Source organism: Rhagoletis pomonella, unplaced genomic scaffold, assembly GCF_013731165.1.
Source record: "Rhagoletis pomonella isolate Grant_MI unplaced genomic scaffold, Rhpom_1.0 Rhpom_scaffold_00012, whole genome shotgun sequence".
NCBI classification, from domain to species: domain Eukaryota; kingdom Metazoa; phylum Arthropoda; class Insecta; order Diptera; family Tephritidae; genus Rhagoletis; species Rhagoletis pomonella.
Genome location: NW_023458566.1, coordinates 19,495,880 through 19,516,747, shown reverse-complemented (window position 1 = coordinate 19,516,747; position 20,868 = coordinate 19,495,880). Strand labels below are relative to the sequence as shown.

Sequence of the window (20,868 nt, the reverse complement as noted above, 5' to 3'; positions counted from 1 at the left end):
AATATATTTGTAAGTGTATATCCTTTCAAATGCCGCTGTTTTTTTTTACTTTTGGTTGGATTTGCCGAACTCCTTCAGCTGGATTAACTGTTTTTACGCAAATGTTTCTACAAAAGTCTTTTATATTTTTTATAGTTATCCTACTAAAAAATACTACTGTACAGTAAGATTTTCAACTTCCAAACGAAATCATGTTAGGGATAAAAACATGGCTTGATTAAAGTTTTCTTATAAACTTTCCATATTACACCAATTCTGCAATTAATCAGGTTTAATTAAAATACACACCCATTTAAACTGGTAAAATAATTTATTTTCACGTTGCACGCACTATAAAGAATTACAAAAGCATTTGTTATGTCCACTCAATAGTTCAATGTCATTGAACAAATTTATTTTCCCGCTCAAGCATATTTGGGCGCGTACTTCTGGTAGACAGCAATGTAGGCCGCTTTCGCGTCATCCGCCGACAGACCCTTGTGCTTGCTCCACGCATCAAATTTGGCCTTGGCCTTCAGGTCCAGAGCGCCGGGAGCTGGAATGTTCACATCGCCGACAGTAGCTTGCTTGTACAAACCGTAGAATTCCAAGAATTCGGCATCGGTTGGCTTCTTGGTGAAAGCTTTGGCTTTTTCGCTGGCAGTGTGGAACTGTTGAAAGATTTTAAATGGTTGTTAATCAATAGTTTAATAGTTAATCCCCCAACAAACACTTACATCCATTATGTGCTGTTTAGTGTCGTAAGCTCTGAACTGAATGCACAAATTAATGGAACCCTCTTTTTATATTCGAATGCCAGGAGAAATGTATGCAGTTAGCTTTTCGATAGTACTACTATAACTAAATCTTATCGCGTTTACTAAACAGTTGGCATATTTATTTATTATTGACGTGAAGTTTATGTATATTGTATATTATACAACTTTGATTTATGCTTAGAAATACTGAATGAGGGATTAGCTTTTAAAATCTACATTGGGCCAAATGCTTATCTTTAAAGCATTACTATATAAATACACTGATTTCCTGAGTAGTGTTGGAATAAAGTAAATATATATTTATGCTTGATTAAAATATATGAATACTTCTCACCGTTGAATGAACTAAACTATCACTCCAGTTAATCAATACAAATTTTTGATTTGTATTAGTTTATGTGCTTTTTTTCCTGGAAAATTAATTTTAATTTTTGCTGTAATGAATTTTTTTTTGTGGGCTCGTGAAACTGAACAAGTACTTCATTGACTTACGGTAGACCCTACGAAAGAACTTAAATTTCGCAAAAGAATTTGTGGGGATAAGTAGTATATGCTCAACTCGATGAGTGAATTTCTCGAAAGGATATGTAAATCACTTAAAAATATACCTACTTAATTGAATGGTTATGTTCGATAACACTGTCCAACAGTGTTTACTCAACAAACGCTAATAATTATGAAAGAGGATGTCTCCCAGACCAACTTTTCCGAATATATTTAGTACTAGCCCAGAGGGTCTGAGCTCTTTTTAAGAGGCGTTAATATTTTAACATTTTGGCCGAAATTTAATTACGTAATTTATCGAAAATATTATGTATAAAACGACTAGACTTCTTCAGTAGAATTTTTTTTGTAGTAGATTTTTACCATCTTACTTCCGCCTTAAAGGGCATTTTTAACCCATTCTCAAAGCAGCTAAAATTAAAGGACGTTAAAAAGGCACTTTGAGGTTTAAAATGTTCCACGAAAATTTGAAACAAACAATTTCACAGGGGGTTGCCGAAGATAAAATACTTGTATAAGTTAGGATAAGTGCATAAGAAAGCTTAGGTGCCATTCCATGTTAAGAACAAAACGACAGAAATTTTAAAATGCATTAATTATATCTATTTGAGTAGTAACCTCTTTTAAAACGAAAATATTTCATGAATCTGTCAAAAAATATTAAAAAAGGGAATCTGTTATTTTTGTCTCTGCAAACTTTTACTTCATACATAATTACTTTACATCAGTCACAAGGACCTGTCCCACCAGTCACAACTTTAAATATTTTTTAATATTTCTATGAAGATTATGGAAAATTAGGTGTTTTGGTTAAAATTCATCTTTGAGTGCACAAAGGTAAAATAGAGTTCTTTTCTAGTGATGTGTTGAATTGTCGGTACCCAATTCTTGGAACCCAATACTTAAAAAAGATTTCGGTACCCAATACTTCCTTTTCGGTACCCGATACCGATTCTTTACATTAAACCTTCGCCATTATATATGCTTTGACGGATGAAGAAGCCTTTCATTTCGATTCGAAAATTGTCGCTAACTGGTTACAGAATCTGCCCCCAGGCCTACAAAAATGATATCGTCCGATTCAGCTGGAACAAAAATGCTTCAAACAAGTAAGAGTTTCTCTGCATTATGGCCTCGAACGGACATATATACATCTTTCATTTGAATCAGTATTAAAACCTCTATTGGCTACTACATTCGGGTTTTGATAGGCGGGTCTGCCCTGAACCGTTTTTTCCATATTTTTGGCCTATGTGCGCTTTTATTCGAAACCTAAATGTTTCAGTACCAAGTATCGAGAGTATTGGGTAATTTTTAAATCGGTACCGAATATCGATCAATACTTAAAAGTATTCACTCAGCACATCACTATTCTTTTCAATGTCTCACCAGTCGCATTTGTCCAAATGATAGTAACATAGAGCTAAGAAATCGTTTGGCATATTTTTTAAAGGAATTTTTTACATAAGATATCGTTCTATTTTGAAAAGTATCTTTCGCTGCTGTTGTGTTATGATTTACAATTGATCACATTCTGGAGCAAAATTTCCCACCAGTCACAATGGAATGGCGTGTAATTTAAGATAATATTTACACATTTGGCATAGATACATTGCGAACACCTACACTTATGAGCATTAGGGTGGATAGATTTGTATGGAATGGAATTTTTAGACCTTCAGTACCGCTTAGGACGTACTAAAAAATTTTTATAAAATTTTGGCTCTTCTTCTAGCGGGAGCAGTATTTCCAGAAGCGCCAGAGCTCGAAGGCCCAATATTACAAAAAGTTTATAGTTTCGAACCTTCTTGGAGTATCGGCGTATCGTTGCCTCCATTTATTTTCATTTACAACTACGACTATCAAGAAAAATTTACGCCGGTTTCACTAGAGATTTAATTAAACAATTACATTTTTTTACCTTCTATAAATTTCCATATTAAATTAAAACAAGAAATAATAATTTTTCACTAAAATGACTTTAATGGTTTTTATTAATTTACATTCCCTCAGCAACTACTTGAACTACATATACACTTGTAATTACCTACAAATTTATAAAATATATTGATTAGATTTCCATATCATTCAGTCAGTACATATTTATTACATTCAGCTAGATTATCCATATCACGGCGGTTATAAAAAGAATTTACATTGAACGTATTTGGTGTAGAGCTGGAAAACTATAGATGGAACTATCGATAGTGTCGTTTTCTGGTTATTACTATAGTTTTTATGACTATCGAGAGTTTCCTCTCTTTTACCAATACTCTATCATTCTAATTTTAAAATTATTGCCGCAAAGGCTTTTTCGTTTATTTTTCATGTATGGAAGTATGTAAATAAAGCGAAAAAAGTTCATATAAAACTACAACTCTAAACGTAATTACCCATTCATAGCGAAACGATACTATCGATGGTGTATAACCTGAACTATCGAAACTATCGAGTGGGAGTACTATCGAAAGTTTTCCAGCTCTAATTTGGGGGCGTATTTCTCATAGGCGGCAATGTAGGCCGCCTTCGCGTCCGCTTGAGATAGACCCTTGTCCTTGTTCCATGCATAAAATTTGGCCTTGGCCGGCTTTCAGGTCAAGAGCGCCGTGGGCTGGAAGGTTCACATCGCCGACAGTAGCTTGCTTGAAAAAATTGTAGAATTCAAGGAATTCAGCAACGGTTGACTTCTTGGTGAAAGCGTTGGCTTTTTTGAAGGCGGTGTTAAACTGCGGAAGATTAAAAACTTTAATTTTGAAAAAGAAAAAATACGATTTGGTATAACTTTCATCCATGGTGTTTAAGTGGTTTTGGAATCTTCGCTCCTCTGCTATAAATAAATTGTTGCAAAGCCACTTTCTTCGGTATTTTATATGCCAATGCAAAAGCGTTTTCTATTGCGAACCTTTAACTTTTTTGTAATAATTTAATTTTTTTCAGAAGGCACTTCAGATCTACAATTACATATTGTAATCTATAACCGTCAAGACAACCGGTAACTTTTATGACTGTTGGATGTTCTTATGCCTTTATAAACGATAGTATGTATACACATATGTGCATATGTGCGTAAGTATGTATGCACATATGTGGACTGTGTGGTAAGATAAGCCAATGAACAATGTTTTAATTGATAGGCTCATATCAGCAGCGATATATTTATTTCACGCACCTGCCCACCCGATAATCTACATATTGCTAATCTAACAATTTCTTTTCCACTTTTTACTTAAATCATTGATGCATATGTATGTATATAAATTTTATTATCGAGCATATATTATTATTTTACACTTATCAAAATTAAAAGCGAAACTGTTAAATCACACAGGCGTTAAAGGGTGCGCCAAATCTGAAAAAAGGCCTTTATTTTATACCACGTCTTAGTATTAAAACATGACCTAGGAATGTTTTCTTATTTTTGTTGAATTTGAATGTGGCGAAGGGGTTGAGGAAATCACCAAACTGTGTCAGTAGTGTGTTTTGTGATTACATATTTCTAAGTTTTCCTTTAAAATTGTTTACGGACGCCAAAACGACAAAAAAAGGCACAAATGCGGATCTGTACACCATTTACCTAAATAGATTAGGTAATTTCCCCAAGATATTTTCATTTTAAGCAGGCATTGATTGAATGAAAAAAATCTAACTTAAAGGGCTGTCTGCAGCCAAGGCGAATACATATAAGGTGGTATCGATTGAACAAATACAACAATTACTTGTATTTTGTTTTTGCTTTTAGCGGGCCATTGTCAAATTTCAGCTATTCTTTCCCGAATGAAAAAGGGCGACAGAAAATGCAAACACTCTCACGTTTTCACTCACTCACTAACGAAATTCAAAATTTTGACAATCAAACGCTACTCACAGCTGATGAAACAACACCACCTTATATAAATTCGCCTTGTCTGCAGCTTTAGAAAAACGAAAAATTCATAAAAAATTATGCCCAAGAAATGGTAAAGAAATTTTATTCCATCAAGTAAAGTAACTGCAGACAGATCTTTAACATGGAATAAAAATGGAAATATCTTGGGAAAATGACCTGATCTACGAGAACGGTTTAGACATTCGCAGTCTACGACCCAATCTTAAATTGGCGTGTTTCAGCGTTTCTTGTGCCATTTCAAAACTTCAGCTTTTCCCTACAGTGTTATTCTTAGAGCACAACACTACTACAACTATTTAGTACCAGGCACTATAATATTTTCTAAGTTACGAACTACCAACAAAATCGACCCTCACTTTTCGCTCGCTTCCTTTTTTCAGCTCGTCCAGCCTGGATCAGGACATCAAGAAGGTGGAGCCGAAAAAATCCGAAAATGAGCTACACTGGGAGGAATTGGTACGCAACATGATACGCCCACTCAATCTTTGTGATCTAGACTTCACCGATTTGAATTCGGAAGACGAGAAAGATATGCTAGCGCCGCGTGGTCTTGGCTGTGGTGTACCGCCGCCACCACCACCATTCGCTGGTGGCATACCGCCGCCCATGATGCCACCTATGAATAGTCTGGCCAGCATGGTGCCACCGCCGATGTTCAGCTACAGCGGCTACGGCAGCATGACGAACAGCGCCAACAGCTCCATGAATGGTTCCATGAATGGCGACGTCAGCAATACGAATACCATCAAGAAGAATAAAAAAACGGTTTGTGCTACACGCTATACTATACGACTATTTGACTGCTTCAGCAGCATTTTAATTTTATTTCGTTTTTTTTTTTTGGTTCAGGTGAAATTATTTTGGAAGGAGGTGCGCGAGGATATGATACCCGTTGTGATTGGCAAAACCATTTGGGATGAGTTGCCGCAGGCAAATGTGGACATACAAAAGCTGGAGCATCTCTTCGAGTCCAGAGCCAAAGACCTAATGACCAAGGTGAGTGTGGATATTTTCAATTACTTACGCCAAAGGTACGAAGTCTTGAGAGTAACAGCTTGCTAGGCTGAACCTTCGAGATTGATTGCGTGCAACAATTTCGCGGTTCTAGGGGATTTGGTGATTGGTAAAATTGGTATTTGTGTTTTTGCTTAAGATTTTGATATGCTTAGACAATTTGCTGATCTCTGATACATTTAATATTTATGTGAATAAATAAATACAACGTTTCTTTTCTGTTTACTCTTCTATGTTTATTTATGTTGAAATGCAAATGCAAAAAAAAAAAAACATAAACCAAAAAAAAAATATATACAAACCAATACAATGTTATGCCACATGCAACCAACTTAACTTCCTCCTCTTCGTCTCAATGGAATTTTTATGGATATATGTCTGTATGTTGAATACAATGTGTTGAAAAATAAAAAAACAAACAAAATGCAATGCAATTTCGTTGAAATATACGAAACTAAATTACAAACTAAATTACGAATAACTGAAAAAAAAACAAAAATTTAGGAGGTGAGTGCATTTAATTCTTTGAAGTTATTGGTTTCCGTTTCTAAAATGGTGTTGGAATTAAAAAAAAAAAAATAAAAACACATTTCCTCTGCATCTCCGCACTGTTCACTCACTCTGCACAAACACTATGTACAACACTGTGTAGAATTATATATAGGTGTTGTTGTTGATCGGTGATATTATTTATTTATTTAAAAATTACCTGTTTCTTTATGTTTTGCAAAGCAGTCAGTCACAGAATTTACGTAACTAAAATATTTACACAAATGCATCTCATAGTTTATGTTATTAAGCATTTTTTATGTTTGTATGAATGTATTACTTACCTTTTGGTGCAATTTTGGTTTTATGTTCGTAAGTGTTTCTTTATGTTTTCGTTGGAAAATTCGTTGTTTTTAAGAATGATTAATTGAACATATGAACATTCATTTGCCACGTACAAACATTCAAGCATATCTACATTTTTTCCACATATCCTTAATATAGGAGGGCCCTATCACAAATCGTCGCTGAAATACAAAAAGCCGTAACTAAGTAAAAATCCAAAATCCCCGTTTTAATTGATTATGACGTATTTCATCGAATTATAAGTCCCCACATCTCTTGCCAGGCATGCGATCGTAACAACACTCCGTCTTATGATGTACATAGTTTACTGATTCTCGCTTATGATAACGAGTTTTCACGTAACTGAAGATATTCGCCATAGTGAAAGCGAGACCATAGATCAAAGAATATCATTTATATACTACTTTCGGAATGACAGATTCCCACTGATTATGCATTTGTAATTTGTGTTTAGGTTGATTTTTTCGATAAGGTGAGAAGTTGAGCTATATTGGAACGAATTTGTGCCTGTCTTCAGCGTCTTCGTTATATCAAACTGCTGTTCCTTGGACGCCAGAATGTAGCTTCTAGAAGCTTTAGTTTTAACTAGAAAGCATTCGGTGATAAAATTAGAGAAATGTAGCTCGACATAATTTTCAAAAACCGAAACATTTTCAGACTCCAACGAACGATAGTTTTTTTCCGTTGAGGTCGCAAAATAATTCTGGTACTTAGGGAACTGCGGACGAATCTCGATGACAAACTACTCCGCCTTTTCATATACGAGTACCTAGTACTCAAATATGTATGTATATATGTATGTAGATAAAAAATAATTTCAACTTTCATATAAATAAAGCCTTAGGTACCTTGTTAAAAAATTGTTTTTGTAATTTTTCATGCAAAAAGCTTAGACTGAAATGCGCGACACATTAAAGTGCAAAACCGCGTAACTGACATTTGTTGCCAACAATTGGATTTTCTCACACAAGCCCTTGGCTCAGTCCTCATCCATTCGTCCTGAAATATACTAGCCAAAAATGCGATTACTTTATAAAAAAGAGAACCATTTTGAAATATGAGTGTTTTTAATCTTTATAAAACAATTTATGCAACCTCACATACGCGGTTTTGCATTTTGTTTATAAGCGGTTTTGTACTTTAAACGACGATATATATGTATGTATACTAAAAGAACCATTTAATTTTAGAACTGACTGTGCATCAGCATATAAGCCTTGGACTCACAATTGGATGGTATTGTTAATACAGTGATTAAGAGAATTTATTCAGCCACAATACGGATACCAAAATTATGACCTTAGAGAAATTAGTACCGAATTTATTGGGAAACATGGTCAATAATCTGAAGCGCAAGTAGCAATCAAGTACGGGTTTTATACCAGAGGCCTACAGAGAGATTGTTCTCAAATTCTTATATAGCATTTCTCTCTTGTTCCCATATGATTCTTATTCGCTTTAATCTCTACATCTTCTGTAACAGTCGCTTTAGGGGATAGCTAACTTTCTGGCCAGAAAGCCAATGGACTAGTGGCCATTAAGGACTACGTGGAGTCTTGCTAAGTTAGGCTTGGTTTTCGTTACAAATTGGTCTTAACTTAACATTGTACGCCATTTGAGGCCAATTGATGAGAATGAAGGCATTTATATGCTACTGTTTATTATTCTTATTGAGGCTGGAAGCCCCCCTTCGCTTGAGCACACCAATGAATCGTCACATCCCAGCTCAACGGCGCCATCTTTTATAGCTTTCATTTACATTAAATTCCTTTTGTTAAAATTAAATTCCAATGAAATCCTTATAGGAAATAGTCCCTATTTACTATCTACACTGACTCGACGTAGGACGTAAATCTGTAGCAGTGATGGCCTACTTCATACAACCACATTTTGAATATGTGTGAATAATGACTGAAAATCGTACCCAATTTTTAAAACAAAAATTGCAGTGAAAAAGGAGTAAGATTTAAGTAAAATTTCAAACAGATGCAACCCTGCGCATAAGTTCGGGCACCGCTTTTCTATACTATGATCGAAAGCTGCGCTCTTATTTGATTTCAACTACATAGATTAGTGCCGTATAATTAGACTGCCATTATTTTGAGCAAATCGAAGGTAATACACAGAGAGACTTCTCTCCCATTTTACTTGAACACAATACCAACATTTCGCTTATAACATTTTTATTTTTTTTCGTGAAAAGCTTCAACACACGTACCATAAATGGTTCGATAAAAATTCTCCTTTAAATTCCAGACTCTCATGCACATGCCTTTAAACTTACTACATATATTTATTTTTAAGTACATACAAATGTATAAAATTTCTTGCCTATGTGTTCCACCCAACTGTCGTTAAACTCCACTATTCGCCTTCATATCTCAACTTAGACTGTGCAAGTTTTGTTTTTGTAATTTTTCTAATACAATATACAAACCCATTGCAGAAACAACAAGAACTGAATAAAAGCAAAGAGATTATCGTATTGGATCATAAACGCTCGAATGCCATAAATATTGCGATGACAAAGTTGCCACCGCCGCGTGCCATTAAAGCGGCAATACTGAAGATGGATGCAACGGTGGTGACGCGCGAAGGCATCGATAAGCTATTGAATATGTTGCCAACGGATGAGGAACGCGGCAAGATACAAGAAGCGCAGGTAATGATAAATATTACAAAAATAGATAGGATAGGAAATTTGCTTACAAAAAAAAAAAAAATTCGGAAAAAATATTCCTTTATTTATGTATGTATATGTATATGTAAGTATATATAAGTAAGTTTGTTTTAAAATTAAACTTTTTCTTTTAGATGGCCAATCCAGAGTTGCCTTTGGGCAGCGCCGAGCAATTTCTCCTCACCTTGGCCACCATTTCGGAGTTGGGCGCGAGGCTAAAGCTGTGGGCATTCCGCTTGGATTTCGATAATAGCGAAGTAAGTAAAGCATACAGTTATTTTGAATGCCACAAAAAATTGCTAAAAAACTCAATAATCGGCTTCGTTCAACAGAAAGAAATTGCGGAACCATTGATGGATCTGAAACAAGGCATCGAAATTCTACGAAATAATCGCACCTTCAAATGCATTCTGTCGACGCTGCTGTCGGTCGGAATATTTTTGAATGGTGCGCCAGTTAAGGGTTTCCAGATCGAGTATTTATCCAAGGTGTGTCTTGCTTGCCTTTCCTATCCGCACTTGCTGTCATTACCGGTTTGCTCTGATTTTTGCCCGCAGGTACCTGAGGTCAAAGACACCGTACATAAGCATTCGTTGCTGCATCATCTCTGCCACATGGTGATGGAGTCGAGTCCGGACACCACGGATCTATACTCGGAAATTGGGCCAATCACGCGCGCCTCTAAGGCTGACTTTTCCGATTTGGCACACAACTTGAGCCAGTTGGAGACTGAATGCAAGGCTTCGTGGGATCGCCTCAAATTGATTGCCAAACACGACTGTCCACCGCAGCTGAAGCAGAAGTTGGTTGACTTCTTGGCGGACTGTGCGGAACGCATTATCATTCTGCAAATCGTGCATCGGCGTGTGATTAACAGGTGTGTTGAGTTTTGAAACTGTAGTTTCCTGCAGTTGGAAAACAATTATAAATCCCTTTGCTTGCAGATATCGCAAGTTCCTGCTGTGGCTGGGCGTACCCCAACACAGCGTAGCCGAATCGAAGCCAAACGAATTTTGTCGCATTCTTTCGGAGTTCGCTCTGGAGTACCGCACCACACGTGAGCGCGTGCAACAGCAGCTGGAGAAGAAGGCGAACCATCGCGAACGCAATAAGACGCGTGGCAAACTCATTATAGATATGGCCAAATTCAAAACCAAAGAAGATCGCGCCGATGCGGAACTGAAGTACGCATACGCATTAGATTTAAAAATAGTCCTAAAAGCCTAATAGTCACTTTGTTACTTTTTCCCTTTAAGAGTGTTGCTCGGCACGCCCAGTTCCGACACAGCCGATGGCACATTGACGTGGCGTCGCAGACGCGCCGAGAACTTGCGCTCGCCCATTGCGCGCCAAAGCGAGGAGAACTTCACCGATGGTGATGATGAGATCCTGGAATCGTTGGTAAAGACTGCGACCAAAGCGCCAGGTACACGCACGACGCCGCGCGAACGGAAGCGCACACGCCATGCTGATCGCAAATCATGTAAGTTGGCTGCACACACACACACATACATACATACCAATGTACATAAGTATGTAGGTGTAGGGCTCAATAGCGCTGCGTGGATTCTTTTAATAAATTCACAACTCGTTTTTCACCAGAGTATCGGCTGTGTAAACGAGCATTCAAGCAAGTAATTCAAAGCCACTTTCAGCCAAGTTTTCACTTCAAAGCCCACACGCATTAAATACACACACAAGCACATACATCATTTCCAGTAAAGAAAAAAAAACCGAACGTACAAAATTCTAAATTTCGGATCCAATGCTGCTAACGGTTTTTGGCTTACCACATTTCAAATTTTTGATTTTTGCGCAATTTTTTGGGACTATTTTGTGCAACTTTTTTAACAGTGGTGTTGGTAGCTAAAATAGTTTTAGTTTATAGTAAAAAAATGTATTAACCATATATTTTTACAGCTCAACGATTTAACCTGACTTACACATTTTTTTTATTTTTATTAATTTCATATGTCCACAAATAACTATCTCCACTCCAAATTGGGTACTCTCATTGGCTCGCGAATTATCAAATGTTTTCCTTCACTTCATTTATTTGTTAATCTCTTCATTTGAAAATAAATCCCACCTGTCACTGCGCCAACTCGTTAAACCCCGAAACAATCGCAATCGCGTCTTTTGCATTGTTGGCTGAAGTGAAGCGGTCGCGTACGCGGGAGGGATTCACAGTTGAACGCGCACCATCGCCATAGAAAGCGTCTGGCTTTGCATACCGTTAAATTGGCCAATTGGTTAGTGGAATAACTGCAGGCAGTTCTTGGCAAGTTGGCCATTTTTGAAAAGCATGCGAAGTTTTTGATTTTTATATGCGAATTTTTTAAACTATCATTAATTGTTTTGGAACCCTGCCAGCCGAACTAAACAGAACTGCATGTCTGCTACCGAATGACTTAATATATGTACTTATCTAAAACAAAATTTGTTCCTACCCATGGATCATTTATCATTAACTTATAAAAAGTTAATGTTCGCTTTTGCAATTGATTTGTATTGCAATTAAAATATAAAAAAATAAGATGTTTGACCAAAACGCCCACCATACAATAAATAATGATTTACTAATATCCTCATTTGCGCATGAATCCACAAATCTACTAATTACGTACCGAAAATATGAATAGTCAAAAGGCAATCCGAAAGTTAAATTTTAAGTAAGGAAAACGACTCCCACATCATGTTCTTCAGAAAATACAGCACTGCTAAGGGTGTCATATCCACGTTTTAAGTGGAGTTAGAAGGCGATTTTGAAAACAGTATATGTAAATCTCCCCTCAATTTTAATACTTCCGTAGTATATCCTTTGGATATTCTGTGGCAATACTCAAAAGTAATATTGATTTATAACTTAAGAACAACTCAATTCGAAACCTGGTATACAACATTTGCCTAACAAAAGGAGGAATCAGCCAAATATTCACTTATATTTGTGTTAAGTTAATTTATTGCCATGAAAACGTCAATTCAGGGGAAAAAATATTTATGTATACACTTGAAAGTGTATTGAAATTGCTACGCTCGGATGTTATCGAGTATCAGAGAATTTGACAGAGCGTGATTAGGTCAAAGTAGTTCACTTGGAGAAAGCACAGGCCCACTACGATGCCAAGCTGAGGACTTGCGCAAACATGTTTTTAAACCATCATGCTTTTCTGACGGATCCCAAAGGCTTTGATGGAGGTTTAACTGTCATAGCAATGGTTAGTTTTAATGGAGCTGAGTCGAACATGCGCACCAGCCTCACCGCCGTGTCAAGTGCATATGCACGGGGAATGTTTCCAAAGTTCTAGGAATCTATTTAGCTGTAATTTTTATTATTTCATTAAATTTCGTCAATATTACAATATAGTTTTTCAACATAATCTCCATTTAACTGAATACATTTATCCCTAGGATAAACTCCCTCGAAGAACTTTTTCGGTGTCCCCTCAATGTACCTATTTATGGCACGTTTAAACTCAGTTAAACTTTCAAACCCCGGAAGTGTTCTTTCAAATCACAGGGAACAGGTGGTAATCCGTGGGTGTAAGATCTGTGCGGAATAAGGTGGGTGCCGAAGCAATTCCATCGTACATCGTACAAAACATCCCCCGTTTTTTTCCGGTGTATGGTCTTGCATTATCCTGTTGCAATAACGGATGCTTATGCAACTTTCCAGGCCGTATTTTGAGTAGTGCCTGTCGCAGTGGTCCGCGGAATAATTTCTAATAATTTGATGTTTTCACACCTTTCCACAAAAATAAAATTGTTGCTCTTTGAGTTTTTGCGACGTCTTCCATGGTTACAAAAACAGTACTATGAAAACGCGTCTATGTCAGCCGAACACTTTAAACAGACTAAACAATATGGAGCACAAACATGCTGGCACCAATAATTGCCTATAAGTTCTGCGTAATTTAATTATAGTACAATTCCCAGATCTTTGGAAATATCCCTCGCCTATATATCTCAGCCTGCAATACGCTTCAGTAACCTGGCTGTCTATAGGCCTCTGTCGAAGACAGTTTCTACGAGAAGGCGCCACATCCTGTTCCTAGGTCCATCTTGGGCTTATATGTGAAGATTGGTATCAATTACTTCCGCGCGAAGTTTCGGTTCACTTGACAATTGAATATTTTAATAATGTGAACAGAACTACATAGTTCAGTTTTGGAGGGATTAAACCCTCGAGCCTCCTTTTCTACTCACCTTGCTAGATTGATTACAATATCTCACTAACTATTGAGGTAAACTTTCCTACAACCAGAATAACTATTAGGTCATGTGACATAACCATAATGGCTTTCGGTGTAGTACGAAGCAGAAATTCGTACTTACATCTAGATAGGGGGCTTAGGAAACTTGACAGCAAATATCTAAATTACCGGTAGATCCTTGCTGAAACTTTGACTTACATTGTGACATGCTTAAAAAAAAAAAACACTACCAAGGTAGAAAAGTTTCAATCTACAAAAAGTCGGTCACGGCACTGACTATGCTAAAGCTATCATCATCGCATGGATTATTAGCTAACAAAAATCGGTGCATGGAGATAATATGGATATCTTGTTCAATAAAAAAATCGATGCTCGTAATATTTGGTTGTATCATTTAACTGCACCTGTGTGTTCATATCCTAACTGAGCCATTTGCCTTAAATTAACACTGCTACCCCCATACAAATGAATTTCTAGTTCCTCAGCTAATTTCGATTATTACTTTCGTTTTAGTGCGTCGAACGCTTAAAAACGGCCTAACGGAGGAGGAGAAACAACACGTTGCGGCTTTAATAAAAACCTATTAGCGTTTTAAGTAGTCCTATGTAGTCGTCGACAGACTGTATGTAGCGTCATAGAAAGAAACACTATGAAACAGACTGAGAAGCGTGAAAGAGAAGTTGGAAAAAACACACGATTTTATACCTAGATGATTTTCCTTATTGATTTTATTTTGGACGATCTCAAGCGATACCAGTGAGCAAGTAAAGTGACGGATTGGAGAGCAATGAAGTGCCTTGCAGAGAAGAAGAAATTGTAAATCAACGAAAGGAACCAATGCGTCGAATGCGATAGATGAAAAAAAAATTGAAATTTTGCATATTGAAATATTTGACCCGTGGAGCGTTGAATTTTACAAATAGAACGATAATAACATAGCATGTAAACGTATAGCGTAACACGAAAGTGCCTACTCAGAATATCCCTTTTGGTGTAAATTGAGGAAAGCTGGAAAGCGCTTTTGTGGAGCAAACGGAACGGCAGTTAACGATACTTGCGAAAAGCTTATTTCTTTTACTTAGTTAATACAAAGTATAAAAATGTATTGTAGTCAAACAACGATATTTTATTATTAGACCTTATCGATTATAAACTTTCTCACATCTCTTCTTATTTTTGTAAAATTATTAATTCTAATTTCTTTCTTTATTTTATTGTGTACACTCGCATGTTAGTTGTTATCTTTAAATTAACGAATTTCCCAATCTTATGGGTTCACTTACTTAGTTGGAGGATGGAAAGATGGATTTAGATTAAAATTCTTTAGTTTTTTTTTGTTTCAATTTTGATTTGGTTAAGTAATGTATTCACTCTCTTGTTATCGCGCTTCAATTAACTGAAATTATATAATATTTATATTGGACATGATCGGAAAATTTTGGTGAAAATCTTAAAACTAAAAATGCGTAAAACAAATAAAGCAAAATATAAAAAAAAAAATTGAAAATATTTATATGAAAAAAGTTTTAAAAACAAAAGTTTGCAGTTTGTGCTTTTAATTTATTATTTTGTATTAAGCGTACTTCAATTGCAATTCTAATGATGAATTAGTTTAAAAAAAACCGTAATTTTAATAAAAATCGGAAAAAATTGTTGAATTAAAATACCAAAATTTATGTTTTCGTTTTTATAAAAGGATCAACTTATAATGAATAGATTGGCGTTTACACATATGTTAGTGTTGGGCCGAGCTTCTCCCCCGATTGTTGGCGTGCGCCTAGATGTTGTTACACAAAGGGAAGGGACCTACAGTTTTTACATATACTTTAAAACCAGGTCCCAGTAGACCAACCGATCCTAAAATTGTTGTAAGATATACCTTCTACCTTGACGTGCATAGTTCCGAATCTCGTCCCGCAATCCGTAACACGACAGCCGGTTTTACGCATTGGAATGGCTCGGGGTTTATCCAACGAAAAGTTGACATTCCGGCGATCTAGCCCTGGTTAGATAGGATAAGCCTTTTATAACTTTTTACTTGTCCTCTCCTTCGATTTCCTTATTGTTAGCTGCAATTATGCTACAAGAAATTCATACTATTGTCCACATACAAGAGCTTTGAGTGGCGAGACAGAACAACTGTGGGACGCTATGGTACATTATTGGTAAGTGATGCCTCAGCGGACATGTGCTCGTATATAAGCATCTTCATAAGTACCCGGGTTAAGTACTTTTCTTTCATTAAAAAAAAATTTTACTGATATGGTTACAAAAACGACTAGTCTGGAGCTAAACGGGCGACCACTTAGACTGCCATCCATGAAACGTAAAATGCTAAAAAAAGGGCCACCATATTTAGTAAGAAAAGTCGATGGGAAATTTTGGACATTTCCTTTGTTCTGAATATTGGTAAGCACTAGCCTGGAATTGTACGATGGATAATGAGCTTTCACTTTTTCATTGCATCTGGCAATGAGGTAGATACATTGCGTGTCCCACAAGCAAATGCCTATGGTGAAATTGAAAAAGTGGTATAGTAGATTGCAGTGTAACACATCAGGAACCAGTCTCAGAACGAATGTTCTCAAGTACAGCATTAAAAATCCGGATGATGTTTACCGAAACCTGCTGGTTCATGGACTGATACCGAGGAATAGACTTTGGTCCTGCTTCTGAAAAACAACTTTGCGAGATAATCAAAAATGAGGAGTCCAGGAGAGTGAGTATACTTCTTCACTAGCTATAGGTAAAGCTGGTAAAAATGGATAATGAGCCTTTCATTGGCGTGTTAAGGTCAACAGCCATTTCGTTCCTAAATTTAATACTTTAATTCACGAAACGAAATCAAGAACATGTCAAATCAAAAACGACGAATAAGCTTTTCTTACCACGTTTTAGTTTTCTTAGCTTAACCGCACATATTCGCACTATCCCTTATATGCCCTCACTAGCTCTTCATTACATGAAATATTTTTCTTAAATTTATTCAGCAATACAAAACAACTTAAATACGTAGGATACAAATAACACAAACATTCCCCAAACTAAACCCTAAAACCCATTTGTGCACGGCTGCTGCACGAAATCCAAACAAAAGCCCCGATTGTCCACATCCGTTGGCGCCTCTACCCCATCCGTATGGAAATACAAACGAAATGGACGCACGCTCGCTAAATTAAAGTAAATGAAAGTACTTAATCACAATCCAATCCAAAAGACCACTCCGCAGCAGCTCACTTACATTGCACAGTTCGTTGAATGGTGCCCACTTCGGCGCTAAAGGTGCCACCACACACGCGATCTTCACAAGCGGCCAACTGCGGTATGCGATCCACCGAGCGCATACAACCGATCAACAGCCAATCGTTGATGCAGGTATTCTGTGTCACTTGCGTGCCACCGCCCACCATGGAGCCGGTGGGATTGTTCGAGTTGCCGGAGATGGTGAATGAACGCGAGCGATTGTTCTCTTAAAGGGGGGTGGGAGAAAATAAAAGCTTCTGTCTTAACGAGCAACTCCATTTCAGAGGCGCGCACTCACCAGTATCGGGACAAGCGTTGTATTGTATGCTGCAAAAGTTGCGCTCTGCGCGTATGCAAATACTGTAGTCCTGATTGGAGAGCTGTCGCCCAGTTACGGTGTTGAAGTTGAAACTGCGCACACGCCCACTAATGCCGGTGAAGTATTGCAAGCAGCCATGATCGGCGCGACTCAAACTACCGCAATGGATTTGGGTCACACGAATGCGCCAGAGCCGCGAAAATGTGCCACTCGTAATGACGGAGAGCACGATGGCGTTACTCTGTCCCAGCCCTGCGTCTATATACACTACGAAAAAGTATCATTTTGTTTTTATTGATTCTAAACGCATAAAGGTTTAAAACTTACTATGGTCGCCAGCTGAAGAGCCACAAATTGTGGGAATTGGACTGCCGCCAGAGATGAGCAGTTGATCCTGATTGCAGACGTGATTCAGGGACTCGGGTGGCGCAACGGAGAACATATCCAAATCGAGTCTGGAAGGAAGACAAAGCTTAAGAGAATGAATTTTCGTTTTAAAATCACTACCAACCTCAGCTGGCAAACATCTGGATGTATCTTTTGCACTGTCACCTGACAGCTTCCAGTGCCATCATACACATCCGGATGATTTGGATTGACAAAGTAGGTGGAGTTCTGACGTATAATGCCGCCGCATGTTTGTAGAACTAAAATCATAGGAAACATATTTTATGCTTGAAATAAGAATTTTGCTTTTATTGTTAATAAATTTCTTATTTACAAACACAGCACAGCCCATAGCCACCGGCGCAAGGTCCTGCTGGTATTCCTGCGCGCAGCACGCAATCCTTGCTTGGTATACAGGTGCCATGCTCCCCAGATGAAGCCGTACAGCTGCCCGGGCCAATAGGAACCATGCTAAAAATCGGTAGAACTGCAAAATTAAATGAAATTTATAATGAATTTAGTAACATTTATTTTGTAAAATTTTGAAAGCGTAGGAGCTAATCATTTGATCAAAACAGAATTATCTGAATGTGATAATTTTTTATATGCTTCTTGTCGAAACTAACACAAACAAAGCGTGTAAAAAAATTTACCCGGAAAACCAGGGCTTCGGAGCAAAGGGGTTTCTTCATCACTCCGCTCCAGCTCCCAATAAAAATTTGTACTTATTTTTTTACTTATTGTTCGCTAACCGCCAAAAAAATTAACCGAATTTTTTATTGTTATTATTTTTTTGTCACTTACGTTTTTTTCGCGGTTAGGGATTAACCCAGCTAGCAAAAAACCCGAAAATATATTCGAAAAAAGCAAAAAAAAGTTGATAAAATGCGGATTTTTATCCATTTAGCGATTCCATTTTCGAATACTTTGGCGTTTTACAGACAAGCACCAAAAATTGTTTCGAAACGTATACGTTTTTGACTGTTTTTCTGAAATTTAAATTTTTTGTTCAATAAGCTTTCCTTCTGCACTTCACAGATGTTCAAAAAAAAAAAAAATGAAATAAAGCAGCGCCTGAGGGCATTCGCACCCGACACACCTTCTGAAAGCTATCAGATACTAGCAGCCTGAACAAATAAAATACAATTATTGCTTTCAAATAACATCATCATTTTGGAACGTTTTCCGGATACGAAAATGAATGAAAATTTAAGTACTCATTTTACTCAACTTCGGTGTAAAAAAAAAATTCTTAACTCAAATTATTGTAGAGTGCACCCCATGATAAAAACATAGCAAGGTATAACCGTTCTCTCAATTTGTCGGCCATGATTTTTTTTTGAAGTTTGCCAACATTTTAAAATCATATAAAAGTGAAAGTAAAAAATGGAAATTGTTAGAAATTGTTGTTGCTTGAGATTGAAAATGAAAATGTGTGTGTGAGTTTGTGAGTAAATTTAAAAATTAAATTGTTTGGAAACGTCAAGAATCTTAAAAGTGACTCTCAGCGGTTCTACCTTACTATATTTTTATCATGGTGCACCCCATAACATTATACTTAAATATTGCGCAATACTCAGACCTACCAATGTGATTTTTTCCAATTTTTTTTTGAAATGGCATATTTACAAAAACTAATTTTTTTTATCAAAAAATTTGTATGTGGAAAATTTTTCAAGAGAAAAATTAAAAACTATTTTTTTTGGTAGGGAATTTTGATGTGTGTATGTGTGATTTTATCGATAAAAACGTTTTAATTGCGTATGCATGTTCACTTTGAGCAAATTGTGAGCACTGGTTGGGGAAATCTTCGGTAGATTGGGCAAATCGCTAATTGGGCCCCAATTGGGCCAAAATTAGAGCCCAATTGGGAAAAACTTTTGGCTCTGATCGGGCAACCTGAAAAAATTTCCAGCAAGGAAACTTTATCATAAGACTGCGTTTATACACGAAAACTTTTGTCGCCGCAATTTTTCACATTCCCTTTTGGTGTTGCTCGTTTCATTTACACACGGCGATTTGTGTGTATGCAATTGTTGTTGTCAGCTGTGAACAGCTTTTCAATTTACACAGACGAACGAGAGCACAAAGCGTGTTGCCCGAACACGAGCAACTCGGTGCCCCTCTCCTTTCCTCGTCACGCTCTCTCCAACGAACGTCGAGTTGCGGCAACAAAAATCGCCGTGTGTAAATGAGTACTAATGGGCAACAATTTTTGCGTCCTCAACTGGCACGAAAATCTGCTAGCATGATATAAGTGCATTTTCAGAAAAAAAATCATAACTCGAAAACGACGAATTTAAGCATATTGCTACTCGTACTGAAAATAGTTTATACTATTCCCTTATAGACAAAAAAGTTTGAGAGAAAAAAAAGATGTGGCAATTTGAAAAAAATCAATTTGAAAAAAAATTTTTTGTTTATAAATAATAATTAATTATTAATAAACAATTACTGATGTTTAGTTCACTAGATCGATTCAGTAGATCAATATCTGCAATTTAAAAAAAAATCGTTAAAATCCTTGCTTTTTTGCGGCAGTTATAAGCGATTTCATCAAAAGTTGCTATTAAGAGAGGAAAAAAGAAGCGTTCGTACTCAAAAAGAAAAAAAATTCATTATTCGAAAAATTCGCATTTCTGAGCAAAAAGAAAAAATACGTGTATCCTTAAATTGTTCAAGGAAAAATCCCTGTGAGTTTTATCGCAAACTTAAATTCACTTTCCCCCGGCCTGGGTGAATGATGATGATATATGTGTGTACATATCGTCTCTCCCAACGAAGAGTAGCACATCTCAAATTACCGTGGAAGACTAGCACGTTTCACTATTCGCGTCGAAGACTAGCACATTTCATTATTCGCGTCGAAAAGTAGCACATTTCAGATTCTCGCGTGGAAGACTAGCACATTTCACTAATCGCGTGGAAGACTAGCACATTTCAGATTTTTGCGTGGAAGACTAGCACATTTCGTTATTTGCGTGGAAGACTAGCACATTTCAGATTTT

General features: G+C 36.8%; 4 protein-coding genes across 4 annotated transcripts in view; 1 reads left to right on the top strand and 3 right to left on the bottom strand.

Moving 5' to 3' along the window:
• Nucleotides 1-20,868, bottom strand: part of LOC118748040 (FH1/FH2 domain-containing protein 3) — an 82,925-nt gene that overhangs the window by 15,315 nt on the left and 46,742 nt on the right. The window lies entirely within an intron of this gene.
• Nucleotides 369-722, bottom strand: LOC118747505 (acyl-CoA-binding protein-like). Its single transcript, XM_036481556.1, has 2 exons — nucleotides 717-722; nucleotides 369-650 (listed from the first exon to the last, which is right to left on the bottom strand). The coding sequence occupies exons 1-2, from the start codon at nucleotides 720-722 to the stop codon at nucleotides 405-407; spliced, it is 252 nt and encodes an 83-aa protein (XP_036337449.1). The 3' UTR covers nucleotides 369-404.
• On the top strand, nucleotides 985-15,409 carry LOC118747504 (FH1/FH2 domain-containing protein 3-like). The gene is made up of 10 exons (XM_036481555.1): nucleotides 985-1,046; nucleotides 5,529-5,913; nucleotides 5,998-6,144; nucleotides 9,464-9,679; nucleotides 9,832-9,954; nucleotides 10,030-10,185; nucleotides 10,255-10,574; nucleotides 10,642-10,881; nucleotides 10,954-11,180; nucleotides 14,425-15,409. The coding sequence occupies exons 1-10, from the start codon at nucleotides 985-987 to the stop codon at nucleotides 14,496-14,498; spliced, it is 1,950 nt and encodes a 649-aa protein (XP_036337448.1). The 3' UTR covers nucleotides 14,499-15,409.
• The window catches only part of LOC118747502, a 7,949-nt gene continuing 4,036 nt past the window's right edge, over nucleotides 16,956-20,868 (bottom strand). The window contains exons 2-7 of the mRNA XM_036481553.1: nucleotides 18,195-18,347; nucleotides 17,985-18,120; nucleotides 17,801-17,928; nucleotides 17,453-17,740; nucleotides 17,153-17,380; nucleotides 16,956-17,081 (exon numbers count right to left, since the gene is read on the bottom strand). Coding sequence (XP_036337446.1) covers nucleotides 16,963-17,081; nucleotides 17,153-17,380; nucleotides 17,453-17,740; nucleotides 17,801-17,928; nucleotides 17,985-18,120; nucleotides 18,195-18,347 — 1,052 coding nt within the window. The 3' untranslated portion in view covers nucleotides 16,956-16,962. The remainder of the gene's footprint in view (nucleotides 17,082-17,152; nucleotides 17,381-17,452; nucleotides 17,741-17,800; nucleotides 17,929-17,984; nucleotides 18,121-18,194; nucleotides 18,348-20,868) is intronic.